Source organism: Saccoglossus kowalevskii, chromosome 17 (genome assembly GCF_978046115.1).
Source record: "Saccoglossus kowalevskii chromosome 17, keSacKowa6.1, whole genome shotgun sequence".
Lineage (NCBI taxonomy): Eukaryota > Metazoa > Hemichordata > Enteropneusta > Harrimaniidae > Saccoglossus > Saccoglossus kowalevskii.
This window is the reverse complement of record NC_140657.1, coordinates 21,534,500-21,552,698: the sequence shown is the minus strand read 5'-3', so window position 1 is coordinate 21,552,698 and position 18,199 is coordinate 21,534,500. Positions and strand designations below refer to the sequence as shown.

Sequence of the window (18,199 nt, the reverse complement as noted above, 5' to 3'; positions counted from 1 at the left end):
CTGAGCATGCTCAGAATAATTGATTCTGTTAAATTCAGATTCATGAATTTCTGATTTCACAAGTTTTACCAAATGTATCCGATTGGTAGTATATATTTTTCAGAACACAAAGCTTCAAAACTCAAAACCAATTTCTCAGAACCCTATTTCAAAATAGATTCCTTATCATCAGAAGTCTTTTAGGTTGTTATTATTAATATGACCTCACCCTACCCGAAAAATATGCAAATTAGCTAAATCCAGTTATTTCCTTTGATCTCAGCAACCATTGAGCGGATTTTGTTCATATTTGGTATGATTACACCTTGGCATGATTAGATGTGCTTTTGGCAATAATGACCACGCACTCCCAAAATATGCAAATTAGATCAATGCAGTTATTTGCTCTTATCCCAGCCACCATTGGGCCAATTTAGTTCATATGTGGTAGGGTTCACACCTTGAAATGAGTAGATGTGCTTTTGGCAAAATAATGAACATGCTCCACCGAATTACATGTACTTGCTCTGAAAACATAGCTTCTACAATTGTTTAACAATTAACAGATGTTGTTCTTTGTAGAATGAATACATTTTAAATAATAAACCTTGCTGTGTTAATAACAAAATTGTATTTGATAACATGAAAATGATTCTGATGCCCAGTGGTGATGTTGAAACAAACCCAGGTCTTGGTATCATACTAAGACCTGATTTAACAAAGAAGTCGTGTACATCAAGGTTCACTCAGATTAATGAATGCAGTTTCTTGAGCAAGTATACATGTATGACAAATAGTTTTGTTGCACTTGCGTACTCAGAGATTCTGAACATGGGTCAGTGGAAGTTTTTAGTTGTCAGTACAAAACTAGATTATGGGAAATCACTTTATGATGAGTTGTACCCACAAAGAGTACATATTTATTTACCAGTTTACAGATGTTCCTTGTACTACTTTATAATCAAATAACGGGTACTGTGCCATTCATGTCTTGTTTTATGTATAACAGAATGTTACTTAATAGTTGCATATCATTTAATTAATGTTTCTGATACAATATCATTTGATAACTTTCTATTTATAGTTTCTTTTTCCCTTTGAAAATGTGATTTACTGTTGAAAGATTGAAGGGACCATTCCATACAATTTATGCAACCAGAATTCTTTGTGTTTTTTCAGATTCAGGATTTGGGTGACTCTGCACTAGACAGAAAACTTTGTGGAGGAAACTTACCACAAATATGGACATCTACAAGTGGCAATGATGTTGCTATTACGTTTCACAGCAATGACAATATTCAAGACAAAGGCTTCTACATCTATGAAACATTTGTACCCTGTCCTCTGTATGCATGGAGTCTTGGAGCCTGGAGTGATGTATGTATTTCTTGGTTATTTAAATATGGGTCATGTGCAGTATATGCCTGAGTGGTGTGTGTTCATAGACTAAGCTGTTTTAACAAAAAAATTATGAAACGTCTACCAGTTTTCAAAATATATATATATAAAGGCTTATGAAAACGAAAATTTTCACCCAAATTGCGCCTTACTTCCAATAAATGACTTGATTTTTTTTATCTGTAAGCCCAAAATTGTTTTCATGCTCAGTTTGGAGTAAGCGTAAAAGTGCAGTATGGCATTTCAGTCCATGGTGTGCAAAATTCTGTTTTCATCCATGAGTGGCCATGCATATAAAAGTTAAATGAATAGAAAAAAAAACCTTCAGGTGACCAGGGTTGGTTGTTGTGAAATATTATTTGGTCAAATTTTTCATCTTTTGCCACACCTAGATTTTTAGATCTGACACACAAATATATTTAGTCCCCGTTCGGACGCAGTCTGAAAACAGGGACTTATGTTTTGACCTCTGTGCGTCCATGCTTCAGTCTGTGCGTGCATCCAGACCTGTGTCTTAGAAATGCCTGGACCAATCACAATCAAACTTCACACATATTCATACATGATATTATACATGTGTACGTCAATTTGTTTCATGATCTGATTCAAGATGGCTGAATGGCGGCCATTTTTGTACCGAAAATCATCAAAATCAAGCATTTCTCGGCTGTTTACAGATGGATTTTGTTCAAACTCTGTATATATACATTGGACATTATAGGACCTTGATGCACATCATTTTGTTTTTCAGATAAGATTCAAAATGGCCGACTGGCGGCCATTTTGTTTTAATGAATGTAGTTCTTGTGTCGTATCTCTGACTTGCTTTCACTGATTATATTCAAATTTTTAATATTCATTATACATCATGTCATAGATAAACAGATATATTGGTTTGACGATCCTATTAAAAATGGCCGAATGGTGGTCATTTTTGTGCTAAAAAAATCATCAAATATCAAGCATTCCTGGCATTTATGGATGGATTTCGTTCAAACTTGGTACATTAGACATTACAGGTTCCTGATGCACGTCATTTTATTTTTCAGATTGGATTCAAAATGGCTGATTGGGCTTCTAGAGATAAATGCTTTGACTGATTATATTCAAATTTTATATATTCGATATACATGTATTAAAAATGGCTGATTTTGTTTTAATTAGTGCTGTTCCAGAGCAATATCTCTCAATATGGACAAATAAATGTCAATCATTTTAATGTTAAAAAAATCATATTCCTGACATGGTTTTATTCCAGCTATATTACTATAAACAAAACTATACATCTTAAATTTGATAACTAACAGGGACTGTGCCATACATGGCTTGTATTTTTTAGATCCGATTCAGAATGGCCGACTTGCGGCCACTTTGTTTTTAATGGCTTCTAGAGCCATTTCTGACATGCTTTGACTGATTATGTTCAAATTTTATATATTCATTATACATGTATTCAAAATGGCTGATTATGTTTTAATTAAGGCTGTTCCAGAGCAATATCTCTCAATACTCCTTTGACGATCAGATACAAATGTCAATCATTTTAATGTTAAACATATTCCTGACATGTTTATATTCCAGCTTATTACTATAAACAAAACTATAAATCTTAAATTCAATAACTAATAAGGACTGTGCTATGCATGGCTTGTTTAACCTTACTCCTGTCTGACTCCTAGATCTTAGACCTGTCACACTTCCAGATTTTTACCTGAGACCTGTCGCACTTCCAGAACATTACCTTAGACTTATCGCACACATTGATCTTTACCTTTGACCTGTCACTCTCATATTTTTACCTGGGACCTGTTACATGAAAAAAAATGTTTCACATGTTGTGCAATACATGTAACCATGAATCAGCAGAATCCAGCCAGATCTGTATTACCATAGAGTTTATTTTAATTGTAAATCGTGGCTTGTTTTAATGTTCCAGTGCTCACTTGACTGTGGTGGTGGCTCTCGTACTCGAACTGTAGAATGTCAGTTGATATCTTCAGGAGCTGTTGTTATGGATAATCTTTGTACTGGACCAAAGCCATCTGAATCTGAAGACTGCAATACACAACCATGTCCTGGTATGTATGAAGTAGTAGATATACTTCTTGTATATGTACCATAATTGTATATTCGACCAGCTTGTATGTGTGAATTTAGTGGTGGAATCTATTGTGTGTTGTCACAAGCACTGTAATGGTCTTGCACTGGTGTATTAGGAGACAATTTTTCAATTGAGTGTTTTTTTTTCACATAATATTGTAAGCTTTGGCAAGAGTTTACAATGATATGAAACACATTGTTGGTAGAATCAATAGTTTTGCTATATTTTCACATTGCAGATTGTGATGAATCTTTCACAGCTGGTTATCAGTTAATTCAATCTACAAACTATCCTCTGTCATATCCACCAAATCAAGACTGTGTCTACACTGTCAGTAACACACAAGGATGCATTTCTCTCCAATTTTTGGATTTTAATTTGGAAGCCCATCCCACATGTGATAATGACTACCTTATGGTGAGTATTGTAAACTTCTTTGATGTATACCAGGATGTTACTTATTTGCATAAATTAGCATATACTATTTTATTTGGAAGATCATTTGTGTATGATTATTCTGATTGGTGGTTACACTAAGAGGAGAATAGCTGGCTACCAATTAATTTGTAAAATCTATTCATGTATCACTCGCATTTGAATATCAATTTTCTTGCACAAAAAATGTGTTATGACGTTCTCTTCTTCGGACTATTCATCATCTTTATGTTTAAATATTACTTATTACCAGGAGAAAAATATTTGTGACTCGGTAATTGGTTGTATCTCGATCACTAATATAATTGCCATATACTTGCATACCTGTATCATTTGATTTACAAGATCATTTTATAACTTTCAATTTATCGTTTTTTAGCGCCGCTGTCGGAGCGGAGCTGTTCATATTACTGATTGTCCGTCGTTGTCATCAACTTTACAATTTCAACTTTGTCTTCGAAACCACAAGTCAGAATGTTTTCAAATTTGATATGCAAGTACCTTGGATGGTTCTTCCTCAGATTTGTTAATTTTATGTCAAAATCTCAAATTCTCTATTTTTGGTGGAATATTTTTGGTAAAAAGTGATATTTTCGACTTCTTGTTTAAAACCACAAGTCTGATTTGATACGATACATATTGTTCATTTTCTAATATCTTCAGTTCTTAATTGAAATGTGCATTGCTATCTCAGCCGACAGACTGCTTGTTTTTTACCCTTTTGATTCACTTTTGAAAAATTGAAGGGACCATTCCATAAAATTTATGCAACTAGAATTCCTTGTGTTTTTTCAGATTCAGGATTTGGGTGACTCTGCGCTAGACAGAAAACTTTGTGGAGGAAACTTACCACAAATATGGACATCTACAAGTGGCAATGATGTTGCTGTTACGTTTCACAGCAATGACAATATTCAAGACAAAGGCTTCTACATCTATGAAACATTTGTACCCTGTCCTCTGTATGCATGGAGTCTTGGAGCCTGGAGTGATGTATGCATTCCTTTGTTGTTTATTTAAATATGGCTCATGTGCAGTTAGACTGGCGCAGTCTGGGAGATTCATTTGTTTTTGTAGTTTAAATAAAATAATAAATACGCGAAATGGAGGTGTTAGCGCGAAATCACCCCGACTGGTTTATTCTGCAAGAAATTCATTGCTATTAAATATTCATGATGCACATATTGTAATGAGGTGGGCACGGAAATACGTGCATAATGAGGTCAACTTGGTAAAGGTCACACTGCAGACCTAACATGGCGGCACGTTGAAATTCCAGTTTGTAGTTTCTAATTCATCACAATGTATAAAAAAAAATTAACTCGTACTAGTTTTAGAATTAAAAATAATCAGCTGCTACAATCAGCCAACGTCTTCTCGGTCAGAGGTCAGTTGAAGAGACGTTGTGATTGGCTTTAGATGATTGTCAATTAGAACACTCACTAACATAATTACCCGTTGAAAAATCTACAGGTTCCTGCAGTGTCGATAGAGGGCCATGCAGAATAAACCAGTCGGGGTGATTTCGCAGTTAGAGGATTTCGCTCTAACACCTCCATTTCGCGATTTTTTTTTTTATTTTAATTAAACTACAAAAACAAATTAATCACCCGACTGCGCCAGTCTAATGTGCAGTATATACCTGGGTGGTGTGTGTTCTCATAGAGACTAAGATGTTTTCCCAAAAACATCTTTTTTTCAAAAAAAAATTCAGTTCTGAAACATATACCAGTTTTCAAAAATCTATAATATATAAAAAAAAAAGCTTATAAAGCTGAAATTTTAAATGTGAAAATCGTCACTCAGATTTTGGATGGCAGAACCCATGGTGGTATATTTTTGTGTAAAAAAAATAATTTTTCCTTAATTCCTTGTGCACTGCTGCTTGTTCTGACCAATCAGTAGCTTAAAAGTGCAGTATGGCATTTCAGTCCATGGTGCAAATTCTGTTTTAATTCATGAGTGGCCATGCATATCAAAGTTAAATGAATAAAAAAACATTAGGTGAGCCCGGGTTGGAGGTTGTGAAATATTAGTTTGTCAAATGTTTCATCTTTTGCCACACCTAGATCTTGAGATCTGACACACAAACATATTTTTATCTTGGACCTGTCTCTTTCCTGGAACTTTACCTTAGACTTGTCACATTCCCAGAACTTTACCTTAGACTTGTTGCATTCCCAGAACTTTACCTTTCATACCCCTTTATCTTTACCTTAGACCTGCTACATGTTAGAAAATGTTTCACATGTTGTATAGAACTATGTATCAGTAGAACACAGCCAAGTCTGTATTACCATAGAGTTCATTTTAATTGTAAATCGTGGCTTGCTTTAATGTTCCAGTGCTCACTTGACTGTGGTGGTGGCTCTCGTACTCGAACTGTAGAATGTCAGTTGATATCTTCAGGAGCTGTTGTTATGGATAATCTTTGTACTGGACCAAAGCCATCTGAATCTGAAGACTGCAATACACAACCATGCCCTGGTAAGTATGAAGTACCGTTAAAATCCTATTATAAACCGCATACCTAATAGTAACCGCACCCCCGATTTCGGTTTCAGTGTTAAAGAGTTTTCAACAAAAATTGAAAACATGAAAGGTACCTATTACTAACCGCACCCCCAATTCAACAAGACTGTGACCGACTTTGTTTCAACGAGTTGGTACATTGTTCCTAATCCTATTCATTTGTTTCGACAACGTGCCTAAAAATATTCGCGTCTCTTTATTGTTCAGTAGTGTTTAGGATGTCAAACACGCAGTGGAACTGCTTTTGTCTTGTGACAACTTGTGTCAATACTCCTTATGAATACGTCCGTGTGTCGCAAGTTTTCGACAATGAGCTGTTCTCACCGAAAAACTGTTAAATTCTTTTTCAATGCTCCGTTTATCTTTCGAAAACAACTAATTTTTTGATTTAAAAAAAAAAGTCGCGTCGTTTTCCCATGGAAATCAAAGCCAAAAGATCGCACTACATTATCGGTAAATCGCTTCCGGGTTTCGTTCACCATGAAGTCGGTGACCTGTCATTAACATATTTAAATGAACTAAGGTAATTTGAACACGTGTGCACCATCCAGCATTTTGATTGGTTAATTAGCGACTTGACCTACCCATCCAAGTAATGTCTTGTGTGCATTCAAACTACATGGCGTATGTCGCATCGATCGTTTACATGTGACCGAAATAATTCGCTTACGGTGAAACTAAGTTGAATTTTACTTGCATTTGATAACAATTCAACGAATTTAATTTTCGTGCGTTGTTATAATCACTACTGAGTAATAATCAATAATTTTAACAGTTCGAAAACAAGTAAGTTATTCACTTGTGAGCCGAAGCATGGCCGGATTGTGTTACCGTGGCCATGGTACCGTACTTTTTTAGTGCCGTACCATGATCATTTTCTACTATAAAGCAATGCATTAATGTTTGTTTTTATTTGGAACTCCTGTCAGAATATACTTTCCGTTACGAAGAAAATGAAAAAAATGCATATTACATTAAATAGTATTATTTATTTTTTTTTCATGTGAACAGTTTTTTTGTGACGTGAGGCTTATCACTCTTCCCGGACATCTAAATTGGAGTTACGCTTATATTCAAAAGATTGTACGGTGCATTGTTTGTTTTGTGCGAGTGATGTGGGGGGAAAAAATGACCACGCCCATTTAGTGATTTCAATATGTCCCTAATATAAACCGCACCCCGAACTTGAGCTGTTGATCCCAATTTTTTATTTGATACATTGTAATATAAACCACGGTTTATAATAGTATTTTAACGGTAGTGGATATACTTCTTGCATTGTCACATGTACCATCATTTTATACTCGACCAGCTTGTATGTGTGAATTTAGTTGTGGATGTCTACTCCATAATTGTGTATGTCACCTGGTTTGTGAAGTGCGGGATATAGTTTTAAAAAACTCCTTCCTTCCTCTTAGATTCAAGACTTCACTCCTCTGCTAAATTTGCAATGAATAGTTAATTTACAATTTACCGAAAAATGCTGTTTACAATTTACATGTGTATAATTTGCATATGAATGCAACTGTGGAGGTTTATAATTTGCTTCTGAATGGTGGAAACCCTGCCCCTTCCCCTGCTCTGGCATCTTAATTTGCATATTTCAATGTATTATATTCATACATTCATATAAATATTAAGAAAATGATTTTCCAATGATAAAATGATTTTCAGAAATTAGTCTGAACAATGTTTCCTTGTGTACATATCTCCTCAATGTCTTATTGCAGAGAAAATTACTACCTGCTAAAGTTGATTGCATTTATGAATTTTATGTTGCAGGATGTGATGAGGTTGTATTAGTTGGTTCTCAAACAATTGGATCACCAAACTATGGAATTGGAAATTATCCTCCAAACCAGGACTGTATTTATACCATCACAAACAATCAAGCATGTGTCAGGTTGTTGTTTTTGAACTTTGACCTGGAGTCTGGCACAACCGTGGATGTGTGTGATAGAGATTACCTCCGGGTAAGAAACAGTTTTTTTTTCTTTTTTCGGCATCCATTTTTAGAAAATTACACTACATTAATCCAAATTTTGGAAACAGATTCAAAATCTAAGGGCATGATTTGCAGTTTTTCCCATATTTTTCTTGTTTCTTCAACCCATGCTAGGTTTTTAAGTCAACCAAAATTAAAAATTTATCTTCCTTCTGTCTTGGTGTTTAGTTTTACTGAATGTATGTTTTGAATCTGCATTACACATGGTAGATTATTGAAAATTCCTTGTTTTGATCATAGGCACACATTTCATTTTTGCAAGCGCTACTTAGAACATATATGCACATTTTTATTGAAAATATAATAATTTTAAATTTTCACAGGCTTTGTGCTAAGATTTACGAATTTGTTTCCAACTTCAACATTAAACAAATTAGGCGAAATGATTTTTGAAAATATATTTATCGAACATAGGTTTCTTAATCGATTATTATATGCTTGACGAATCAACAATGGGTGTGAAAGCATTTTGATAATATCGTAAAATCTGTATTACCGTAGAAGCCGCATCCTTAATAGACGCCGCACCCATTCTTTTTGAACAATTGAGACCCTCAAATTCATCATTTCTCATGTGTAGATGCTCGAATATAAGCTGCATCCCCTCTGTTACATTGTACCATTTTAATAGAAGCCTCAGCTTTTAATACAGATTTTACTGTAATACTTGTACACAATGTTGTCCTCTAGATTGAAGATCTGGACTACCCTGAACTGGTGGAGACCTACTGTGGCGATACAACTCCACCCAATTGGATGTCAGCTAGTGGTAATGTTAAGCTGACTTTCCATAGTAACAACAATAATGAACACGCTGGATTCTCTGTGTTTGAAACTTTTATTGCTTGTCCTGTATTTGATTGGGTAGCAGGAGCATGGGGTGATGTAAGTTTTGAAATGGTTTTATTAATTTTATCCATATAAATTGATTAATGTAATTGTGTTTTAGCCACTAAAATATGTACCATATGTGCGACACGAGTAGGATGTATACATTCAAGATACAGATAGACCATATTTGTTGTATTAACCTTTTCACCACTAGTTCTCTCTTTTCATCACAAATTAACAAAATAGTCCTGTTTATAGTCTGTCCTTTCTTTGAGAAGGTTGGGACAAAAATAGCCAAATTTGTAAAGTAAAACCTGAAAATTGTTTTAAATTTTGTCTGTTGGCTCCAAAATTAGGGTTCATTTCCAGAAATATTGAAGGAATATAAGAAAGTGCTTAAAAAAGTCTTAAAAGAAAGTCTGGTGGTGTGAAAAGGTTAGGAGCACATCTCCAATATCTGTGAACTTGAACCAGATATTGCATCTATTTTATACTTAATATTGTTTACTGAAAGTATAACTAGTAGTTATCATGCCCCTTTTATGCACAGAAAATGACGATTTGATGTTGTGATCTGGGTATTGAAGAGGTATAAATTCTGCAAATGAAACAACACGCATAATATGCTGTTGAATACATTTCTTTTACTGCAATGCATGTTTTGATACAGTGTGATGTGACCTGTGGAACTGGTATGAGAAGACGTACTGTGGAATGTCTGGATGTACAATCTAATGAACCCGCTGTAATTGATTCACTGTGTCTGAATAGCAGACCTGATGATGCCGAGATATGCACTGAAGCACCTTGTGCCGTGGGTAAGTATTGGCGATGAATCTCTTTAACACATTTATTCGTTACATTCAACTGTGTTGCTGTCCTTTGAACGTCTATATGTAATAGATGGGGTGAATTTTTAAATGCCCCAGACACTTTCACAGATATTCAGATTTTGCTGGGCAATGATCAGTATTGGTGTCAAAATGAATGAATGAATGAATAATGGTGTATCGATGAGAAATTTTCACTTGGTATAATTTTAGAGGAATTTATACTACAGATTAATTATTAAACTGGGTTTTAAATTCTTTGTATTATTAAAAAAAAAATGCGTTTCATTGTTAAATTTAAATATTCATTTTAACATATTTAACTGTCAGCCACCCAGTGATTAATTAAAGGTTGGTGGTGGACATCGCGTCACTTTGTGTTCTGTTCAATATGGAACTCATAGTGACATACACAACGTATGTAAAAACATTTTTTGTTCACATGAACTTTGCAGACGCCCTGCGCCACATCCATCGCCTTTAAAACTTTAAACCCTCTCCTTTAAAACTTTAAACCCTCGCCTTTAAAACTTTAAACCCTATACTATATTGACATTTACCGTACCCGTCCACATTAGTGCCCATGCCCGGGCAAGCGCCCACCCCCCACTTTTGCGCAATTTTTATATTTGGGGTCACATTCGACAAAGCGCCCACCCCTTCAAAATGCAACTAATTTAAAACTTAGTCTTGCATAACAAATCTTGGTAATCGTTTTTATATGATACAGCGTGGATATCGATCGCTGTGAACATATTGTGAATGCGTAGAACACGGTAACCGTGCGTAAACTACGCTTCGACAATGACCTGTTAATACAAGTAAAATGCGATAAATATTTCATGCCAGATTCAGTTTACCTCTCAAAAATGGCTAGTTACTAGTTTTTTGGAAAAACCATGTTGTTTATTCGCTGAAATCAATTCCAACAGGTCGTACTTCGACATTGATTATTCACTTTCGCATTGCGTTACCGGAAAGTCTTAGGGAATTTCCGAAGAATTGCGTCAGTACAACACAGCATTCTGATTAGTTAATAACCAACTTGACCCATTAGGTCAAAGGACGCTGGTGTAGGTCAAATCAGCAATTGCATCATGGCGGAAAGTGATTTTCATCGAGAGTTAGCGTACGATCCAACAACTTTGTCAGTGGAAATAATATGACAATTTTGACTTTGACTGTGTTCCAACAGACTCAAATGTTTTTAATTCCGTAAATTTTGGTGGTACGTAATTAATATTGTAATAAAATGTGCATATTTTTTGTGATCATTTCTGTTTCTTCATTGTAAAAATCAATGACAACGCAACTAATTTAGTAATTTGATTTTTCCCTCAAAGACGTAACCTGTCACTTGATGAATCAAAATTTTCATTTGCACTCTTTCTTGAAGGGGGTGCTCGGGTAAGCGCCCACCCCTACAAAATCATAATTTTCTGAGTTGAGGCCCCTGTGCGCTAACGCGGTCGAGTACGGTAGAAACTAAAATGTGTTCTTACCTGAATATTTTTAGCTCCGCTGTCGACTTTGTCGAGCGGAGCTTATCATATGAGTGATTGTCCGTCGTCGTCGTCCGTGTCAATGTTTTACTTTTTCGACTTCTTCTTGAAAACTACAAGCCTGAATGCTTTGATACTTGGTGTATATGTACCTTGGGTAGACCTCTCTCAGATTTGTTCATTTCATGATGATATCTTCAATTCTCTAATTTTGGTGAATATTTTTGTCATTTTTAGTAAAAAGTGATATTTTCGACTTCTTGTTGAAAACCGCAAGTCCAATTGCTTTGATATTACATATATAGGTACTACATGTGGACCTCTCTCAGATTTGTTCATTTTGTAATGATATCTTTAATTCTCTAATTTCGGTGAATATTTTTGTAATTTTTGGTAAAAAGTGATATTTTCGACTTCTTGTTGAAAACCGCAAGTCCAATTGCTTTGATATTACATATATAGGTACTACATGTGGACCTCTCTCAGATTTGTTCATTTCATGATGATATCTTTAATTCTCTAATTTTGATGAATATTTTTGTAATTTTTGGTAAAAAGTGATATTTTCGACTTCTTGTTGATAACCGCAAGTCCAATTGCTTTGATATATTATACATATAGGTACTACATGTGGACCTCTCTCAGATTTGTTCATTTTCTAATGATATCTTCTGTTCTTTAATTGCCATGTGCATTGCTAACAGCGGAGCTATCTCAGCTGACAGGCTGCTTGTCTATTTTTGCAGTAGCATTTTCTTTAAAGTGTTTCCCTATAATATGTAATTCTTCTTTCCAGACTGCGATGTCTCTGTGACGAGTAGTTCAACAATATCATCCTACAACTACCCAGATGACTATGTTAATAATTTGGACTGCGTGACAACAATATACAATGCTGATGGATGTATCAACTTCCTGTTTCTAAATTTTGATTTGGAGTCTGGTACTGTAAATGATGTGTGTGACACTGACTATGTCAAGGTAAGCTTCGTTTTTGTGAATTCCTAGGTGCTAGGTGACCTGTCACTATTCTCCAACCTTGCATCGTTATTGGTCATTCGAACACGTTCAAATCTCAATTGGTCACTCACTCACTATGTGGTGTTCAAACAAAAAATTGATCTCTTTAATTACTCCAACACCAACCTGTCATCTCGTTTTGTCGCTCCCTAGGTGTCCTGTATTTCAGCATCAACCTACCATCTTAATTGATCACCCCCTAAATGACCTGATTTTATGTTCCTTTTTACACTGGTCGGCATAATGTTTTGTAAGCATACATTGCAAAGCAGTCAGCAAACCAGTTAACCTGTCAGCTGAATGAACTTTTAACCTCAATGTCAGATTTCAATGCATTCTGTTAACAGTCTCCAATAAACATTCATGTACTTTAAATAATAACACAATCATATAATAAGTAAAATATCTGTTAGAATGATTTGTTTATGTATTCAGGTTTTCCCATTTGTATTCCATTTTGCACTGACTTTGATAATGGTATGATCCGCTATATATCGTAAAATATTCCATTCAAACAATGCCTTGAATTACCCTTTCTCAACAGATTGAAGATGTCTCTGGCGGAGAAGAACAGTTCTTCTGTGGTACTTATTCACCATTGCCAAGTTGGCAATCCTCAACAGGTAATGTCAGGTTGACATTGCACACCAATGATGCACTCACTGCAGGGGGCTACCAGATTTTTGCTGTATTTGGTGACTGTCCAAGCTACACCTGGACAACTGAAGCATGGAGTCAGGTAGGGTTGTAATTTTGAAACTTATTTAGAGAAAATGTGTTCTCAAACATGTACTACTGTAAAATACTTTTGTGAGGTGTTGACTCGGGAACACACGAAACATCAAAGAAACCAGAAGCTTTCAGGTTTAACTTGTTTATTCGCCATTTTCAGTTACAACCGATGACACTACTTTTTACATATCAATACACTTGAGTGATCAGGTGACATAACACCATTATAAAAGTATGTATTCTGATGCTTGTAATAAAGTAGTTCCAAAAATGTCACAACTTTATTTTAGCAAAAATTTATTTTTGCATACTTGGGGAATGAGGAGCTAAAATTTTATCACAAATTTTGTTCTCTTGGGTCAAAGATATCATTGCACTTTTGCAGCATTGTATAGGCTATGCAAGTGATTAACAACACTCATTAGCATAGCCACACCTCCAATTGACACTTGCCCCGGGGCAAGTGAATTGGGCCTTTAAAATAAAATTTGCATTTGAAATTTAATGTGATAAATATCACGATTTACAGTACACTATTCCATTACATAGTGACTCTTGGTAAATGCTAAAAATACCTACTGTACCTCCCAAAAATGTCAAAATGATTGAAGTGAATGTTATCAGATCATGAATTCATGAGTTGTTTTGTTGTCACTCAAGTCTTCCCTGTCCCATAGATTAAACATTCTTCAGATATACCTGATTATGTATTCTATCTAACCTTTGTCTTACAGTGTACAGCAGATTGTGGTGGTGGTACTCAATCTCGTGTTGTGAGTTGTATTGATGTGGTAACCCAGGTTGTTGTACAAGAATCCAGTTGTACTGATGCCAAGCCTGCCACATCCCAAGTCTGCAATACTCAACCCTGCATACAATGTGAGTGATAGTATAATTGATTTAGCAATTCCATGTACCCTGAAACCTCCGTCTTTTTTCCCAATTTAAAGGCAATACTCTGAAGATGGTAGTGAAAACGATCTCTAATTTAATTAGACTTTTATTGTGGATTAATCAGTATTCATGAGACGAGGACCAATTGGATAGATTGTCTGTGAGAGATCTGAATCTACTTGCCATCCATGCAGACAGAAATTTAGGAGGGATTCAGATATGGTCATTGTACTTTGTTTATGTAGTGCCTTATAGTTCTTCCTAATCCATCAAATTTTTGTGTAGTTTTTACACTATACCTTTGCACTCTGTCTCAACTAATGCAACACAACTTCACAAGTTCTCAATGTCTCTGATCTACTTGTCAGGAAATAATGACACTATCATAACAAGAAAAAACTAAATGTTCTGAAAATGAGTTTTTTTAACTTTCCATGTTTCCATAGTTTTCGCATTCCGGGTTTTCCACTGACTGGTTTGCAAAAATGTTAACAAATGATGCATCAGTTCGACTGTCTGAATAATGCTGCATACTCTTAACCTTATTGTGTTTTTTAGCTCCGCTGTCGACTTTGTCGAGCGGAGCTTATCATATGGGTGATTGTCCGTCGTCGTCTGTGTCAATGTTTTACTTTTTCGACTTCTTCTTGAAAACTGCAAGCCTGAATGCTTTGATACTTTGTGTATATGTACCTTGGGTAGACCTCTCTCAGATTTGATCATTTCATGATATCTTCAATTCTCTAATTTTGGTGATATTTTTGTCATTTTTGATGAAAAGTGATATTTTTGAATTCTTGTTGAAAACGGCAAGTCCCATTTGCTTTGATATTATACATATTTTTCATTTTATATTATACATATTGTTCATTTTCTAATATCTTCTGTTCTTTAATTGAAATGTGCATTGATAACAGCGGAGCTATCTCAGCTGACAGGCTGCTTGTTTGTAGCTACTTTCATTATTGAACATGCATGCAAAAATAACATTGTATTATATTTTTGTTTGCAGACTGTGGTCGTGTTATAACTGACAGTAGTACAGCTGAGTTAACATCACCCAACTATGATGGTGTGTCTCTGTATGATAACAATGAAGATTGTATGAATACTATTCTCAGTCTTCAGGTAGGCAGTCAATCCAAATTGGGCTCATTTGTATTGCCTCGGGCAGAGCTTTTCATATTACTGAATGTCGAATTCTTGTTGAAAAGAGCAAGTCCCATTGCATTGATACTATACATATTGTTTATTTTCTAATGATATCTTCAGTTCTTTAATTGAAATGTGCATTGCTAACAGCAGAGCTATTTCAGCCGAGAGGCTGCTTGTTTTGTAAAATGTCACCAAAAAAATCCAGGAGCAAAACTTAAAAATTTCCTTAAAAAAAGTGTTTGTACCATGTTGATGTTGTGACCTGCAGTGTTACTCCCATGTACAAGTGATTTGCTCCAAGCATGTATGCCAGATTGTTATATTTTGGAGTGCAGGGAAACTGAAAATGAACTTCGCTCATCAGTGAACAGTTTTGCATGGTATTTTGTGGTGGTTCCAATGTCTCAAGTGGCAGAAAATGTTAGCATTGATGTTTTGATTAAATGCATGACATCTGCCATTAATGAAATATTAATGTAATATAACAACATTGCCAATCTTAACAAGTGGTCACAATCTTTAATGCACTGTTGCATTGTGATTTGCAGAGTCAGTGTATCAGAATCATGTTTGTATCTATGGATATTCAGTTGGGATCTACGTCAAGTGTCTGTGACAATGACTACCTTGAAGTAAGTTTGATTCTAAATAATCATTTGTTAGTCTTTTATCTTCTATAAGTAATTATGCATTGCTATACTAGTTATTTAGTAATTTTTTTTTTCATATTGTATTTCACATAACCAATTAATGTCATATCAGGGATATTCATATTATTGAAACAACTTTTGTTCATCTGCTGTTGCATCTTAACTACCGTATTCATCTAAAACATCAACCACCACAAAAAATGATTGGTAGAAAAAACAAATACCATGAAAACGAACATGGTAGTTAAAATATTTTTTTTTTCAAGAGCATATATTTACCAGGATACAAATAGCCATCTGCAAGTTTAGCAAGAGTTTAACCCACACAGTAGAAAAGGCACAAATTTGCTAAAAATATTCAAGTCATGCCCAAGATGATCATTTAAAAATCCAGATACATGTACTCTTGTTTTCTCCAAAAAAAAATGAATAATGCCAAGTACATTGTTAGACTAATATAAGACATAATAAGAAATTCAAAATTACACAACTGAGATATCAAATCAAAGATGTGAATTCAAGCATCGGTTCACTCATGGCATTCATATATGAACTTTCGACCATTCAACAACATGGCGCCGAATAGCTGTCAAAGTGATGCTTTTTAGGTCTGTCCACATGCCTGTACTTGCCTTCACATTTTTTTAAATTTTTTTGTGCGATAGATTTCTGGTGACGCATACATCAAGGGATGTCAGATGAAAATTGTCCATGAATGTTATTGAACTTGCTCACTCATGCTTTACATTGTTTTTTTTCTTTATTCAGCTTTCTGACAACAGCAACCCTGCTTTAACTACCAGATATTGTGGAACTTCACTGCCTCCTGATTGGATATCCACTGGCTCCACTGTGGCAGTCAAGTTTGTAACAAATAGCAACAATGTAGCAAGAGGATACAAAATCAATTATCAGTTTGTATCTTGTTCTGTTCCACAATGGGTTACTGGTAGTTGGCTTACTGTAAGTAATAATTCAACTTTACAGTTCTTTTTTCGTGGACTGTAATTCTATTTCTTTGCCTTCATAGAGAAAGGGAAAATGTTGATATCGTTGTTTTAATTGTTGTCTCTGGCACAAAATTTTATGTGGTTACAATAACTTTTTAACAATTTTGATCTGATCATCTCCAAACTTGGAAGGTTTTTAACACGTATATCAGACATCAGGTCATACTTCTCTTGTTATACAATAGTAAAAATGACTATTTAATTGAATGACCTGTGTATGTTCATGTTTTTTCACATTGCTGTACCTTTCTGTGTGTGTGGGGGGGGGGGCACTTGAATTAAATTATGTGTGTAAATTTGAGCGGTATTTGAATTTCAGTGTTCTGTCTCCTGTGGAAGTGGAACACAATCACGTACTGTATCCTGTCAGAATGATGCAGGTGCTACCTTGCCAGATTCCCAGTGTGATGCTGGTAGTAAACCAATTAGTGTCCAGGTGTGTATTGAGGATCCTTGCAGTACTGGACGATATCAGTGGCAAACGGCTGTTATTCTGCCTGTAAGTATAGGAAATTACGACTAATTTACTACAGTGAAGCAGCACCATGTTTAAAGTCTTAACGACATGGTTGTGTTGAATTTAATAAGTACCAGCTATTATTATAGCAGGGTTCTCCCCACGCTGGACGGCGCCGTCTGGCACTATTGTTTTTGTCCAGGACGCAACAAACGCTCTGAGAGACAAAAGAATGTTTGAGAGGGTGGATAACAAAGCTTGGGTTGTGTCACCAATTAAAAAAAACAATAGGTCGTGAAACTCAACTCAACGAGTTGGTGATGTAAGAGGCCCAGTGGCAATCAACACTAGTAAATGCTAAACCCTACTTAGCACGGCGGTAACGCATAGAAAAGTGCATTACCGTACCCATATTTTTACTGCCAGGGTGACGTCAAATATATAAAATTGATATCGGTAAAACCATTCGTCAAAACATAAGGTCAATGGTTAAAACCAAGTTAACGCCATGACTTGTAGCGGCAACATCGTCCCCGCCGAGTGGAACAAAGGCAGCCATGCATGATCGGTAAATGACCAGCACAGCCGACGTACCATCACAGACATTGTCCAGACGAATGCTTGATTAAAGATGTGAATGTTTATATTTTGATGAATGTCACTATTTA

The 18,199-nt window shown here is 35.3% G+C and overlaps 1 protein-coding gene across 1 annotated transcript in view; it reads left to right on the top strand.

Annotated features, from left to right (window-relative positions):
- LOC102808200 (uncharacterized) overlaps positions 1-18,199 on the top strand; it is an 83,836-nt gene that overhangs the window by 58,911 nt on the left and 6,726 nt on the right. Inside the window, exons 53-67 of the mRNA XM_085491934.1 lie at positions 1,159-1,356; positions 3,314-3,455; positions 3,717-3,895; positions 4,709-4,906; positions 6,259-6,400; positions 8,228-8,418; positions 9,141-9,335; positions 9,952-10,099; positions 12,410-12,594; positions 13,178-13,372; positions 14,100-14,244; positions 15,272-15,387; positions 15,963-16,046; positions 16,833-17,027; positions 17,394-17,573. Coding sequence (XP_085348060.1) covers positions 1,159-1,356; positions 3,314-3,455; positions 3,717-3,895; positions 4,709-4,906; positions 6,259-6,400; positions 8,228-8,418; positions 9,141-9,335; positions 9,952-10,099; positions 12,410-12,594; positions 13,178-13,372; positions 14,100-14,244; positions 15,272-15,387; positions 15,963-16,046; positions 16,833-17,027; positions 17,394-17,573 — 2,493 coding nt within the window. The remainder of the gene's footprint in view (positions 1-1,158; positions 1,357-3,313; positions 3,456-3,716; positions 3,896-4,708; positions 4,907-6,258; positions 6,401-8,227; positions 8,419-9,140; positions 9,336-9,951; positions 10,100-12,409; positions 12,595-13,177; positions 13,373-14,099; positions 14,245-15,271; positions 15,388-15,962; positions 16,047-16,832; positions 17,028-17,393; positions 17,574-18,199) is intronic.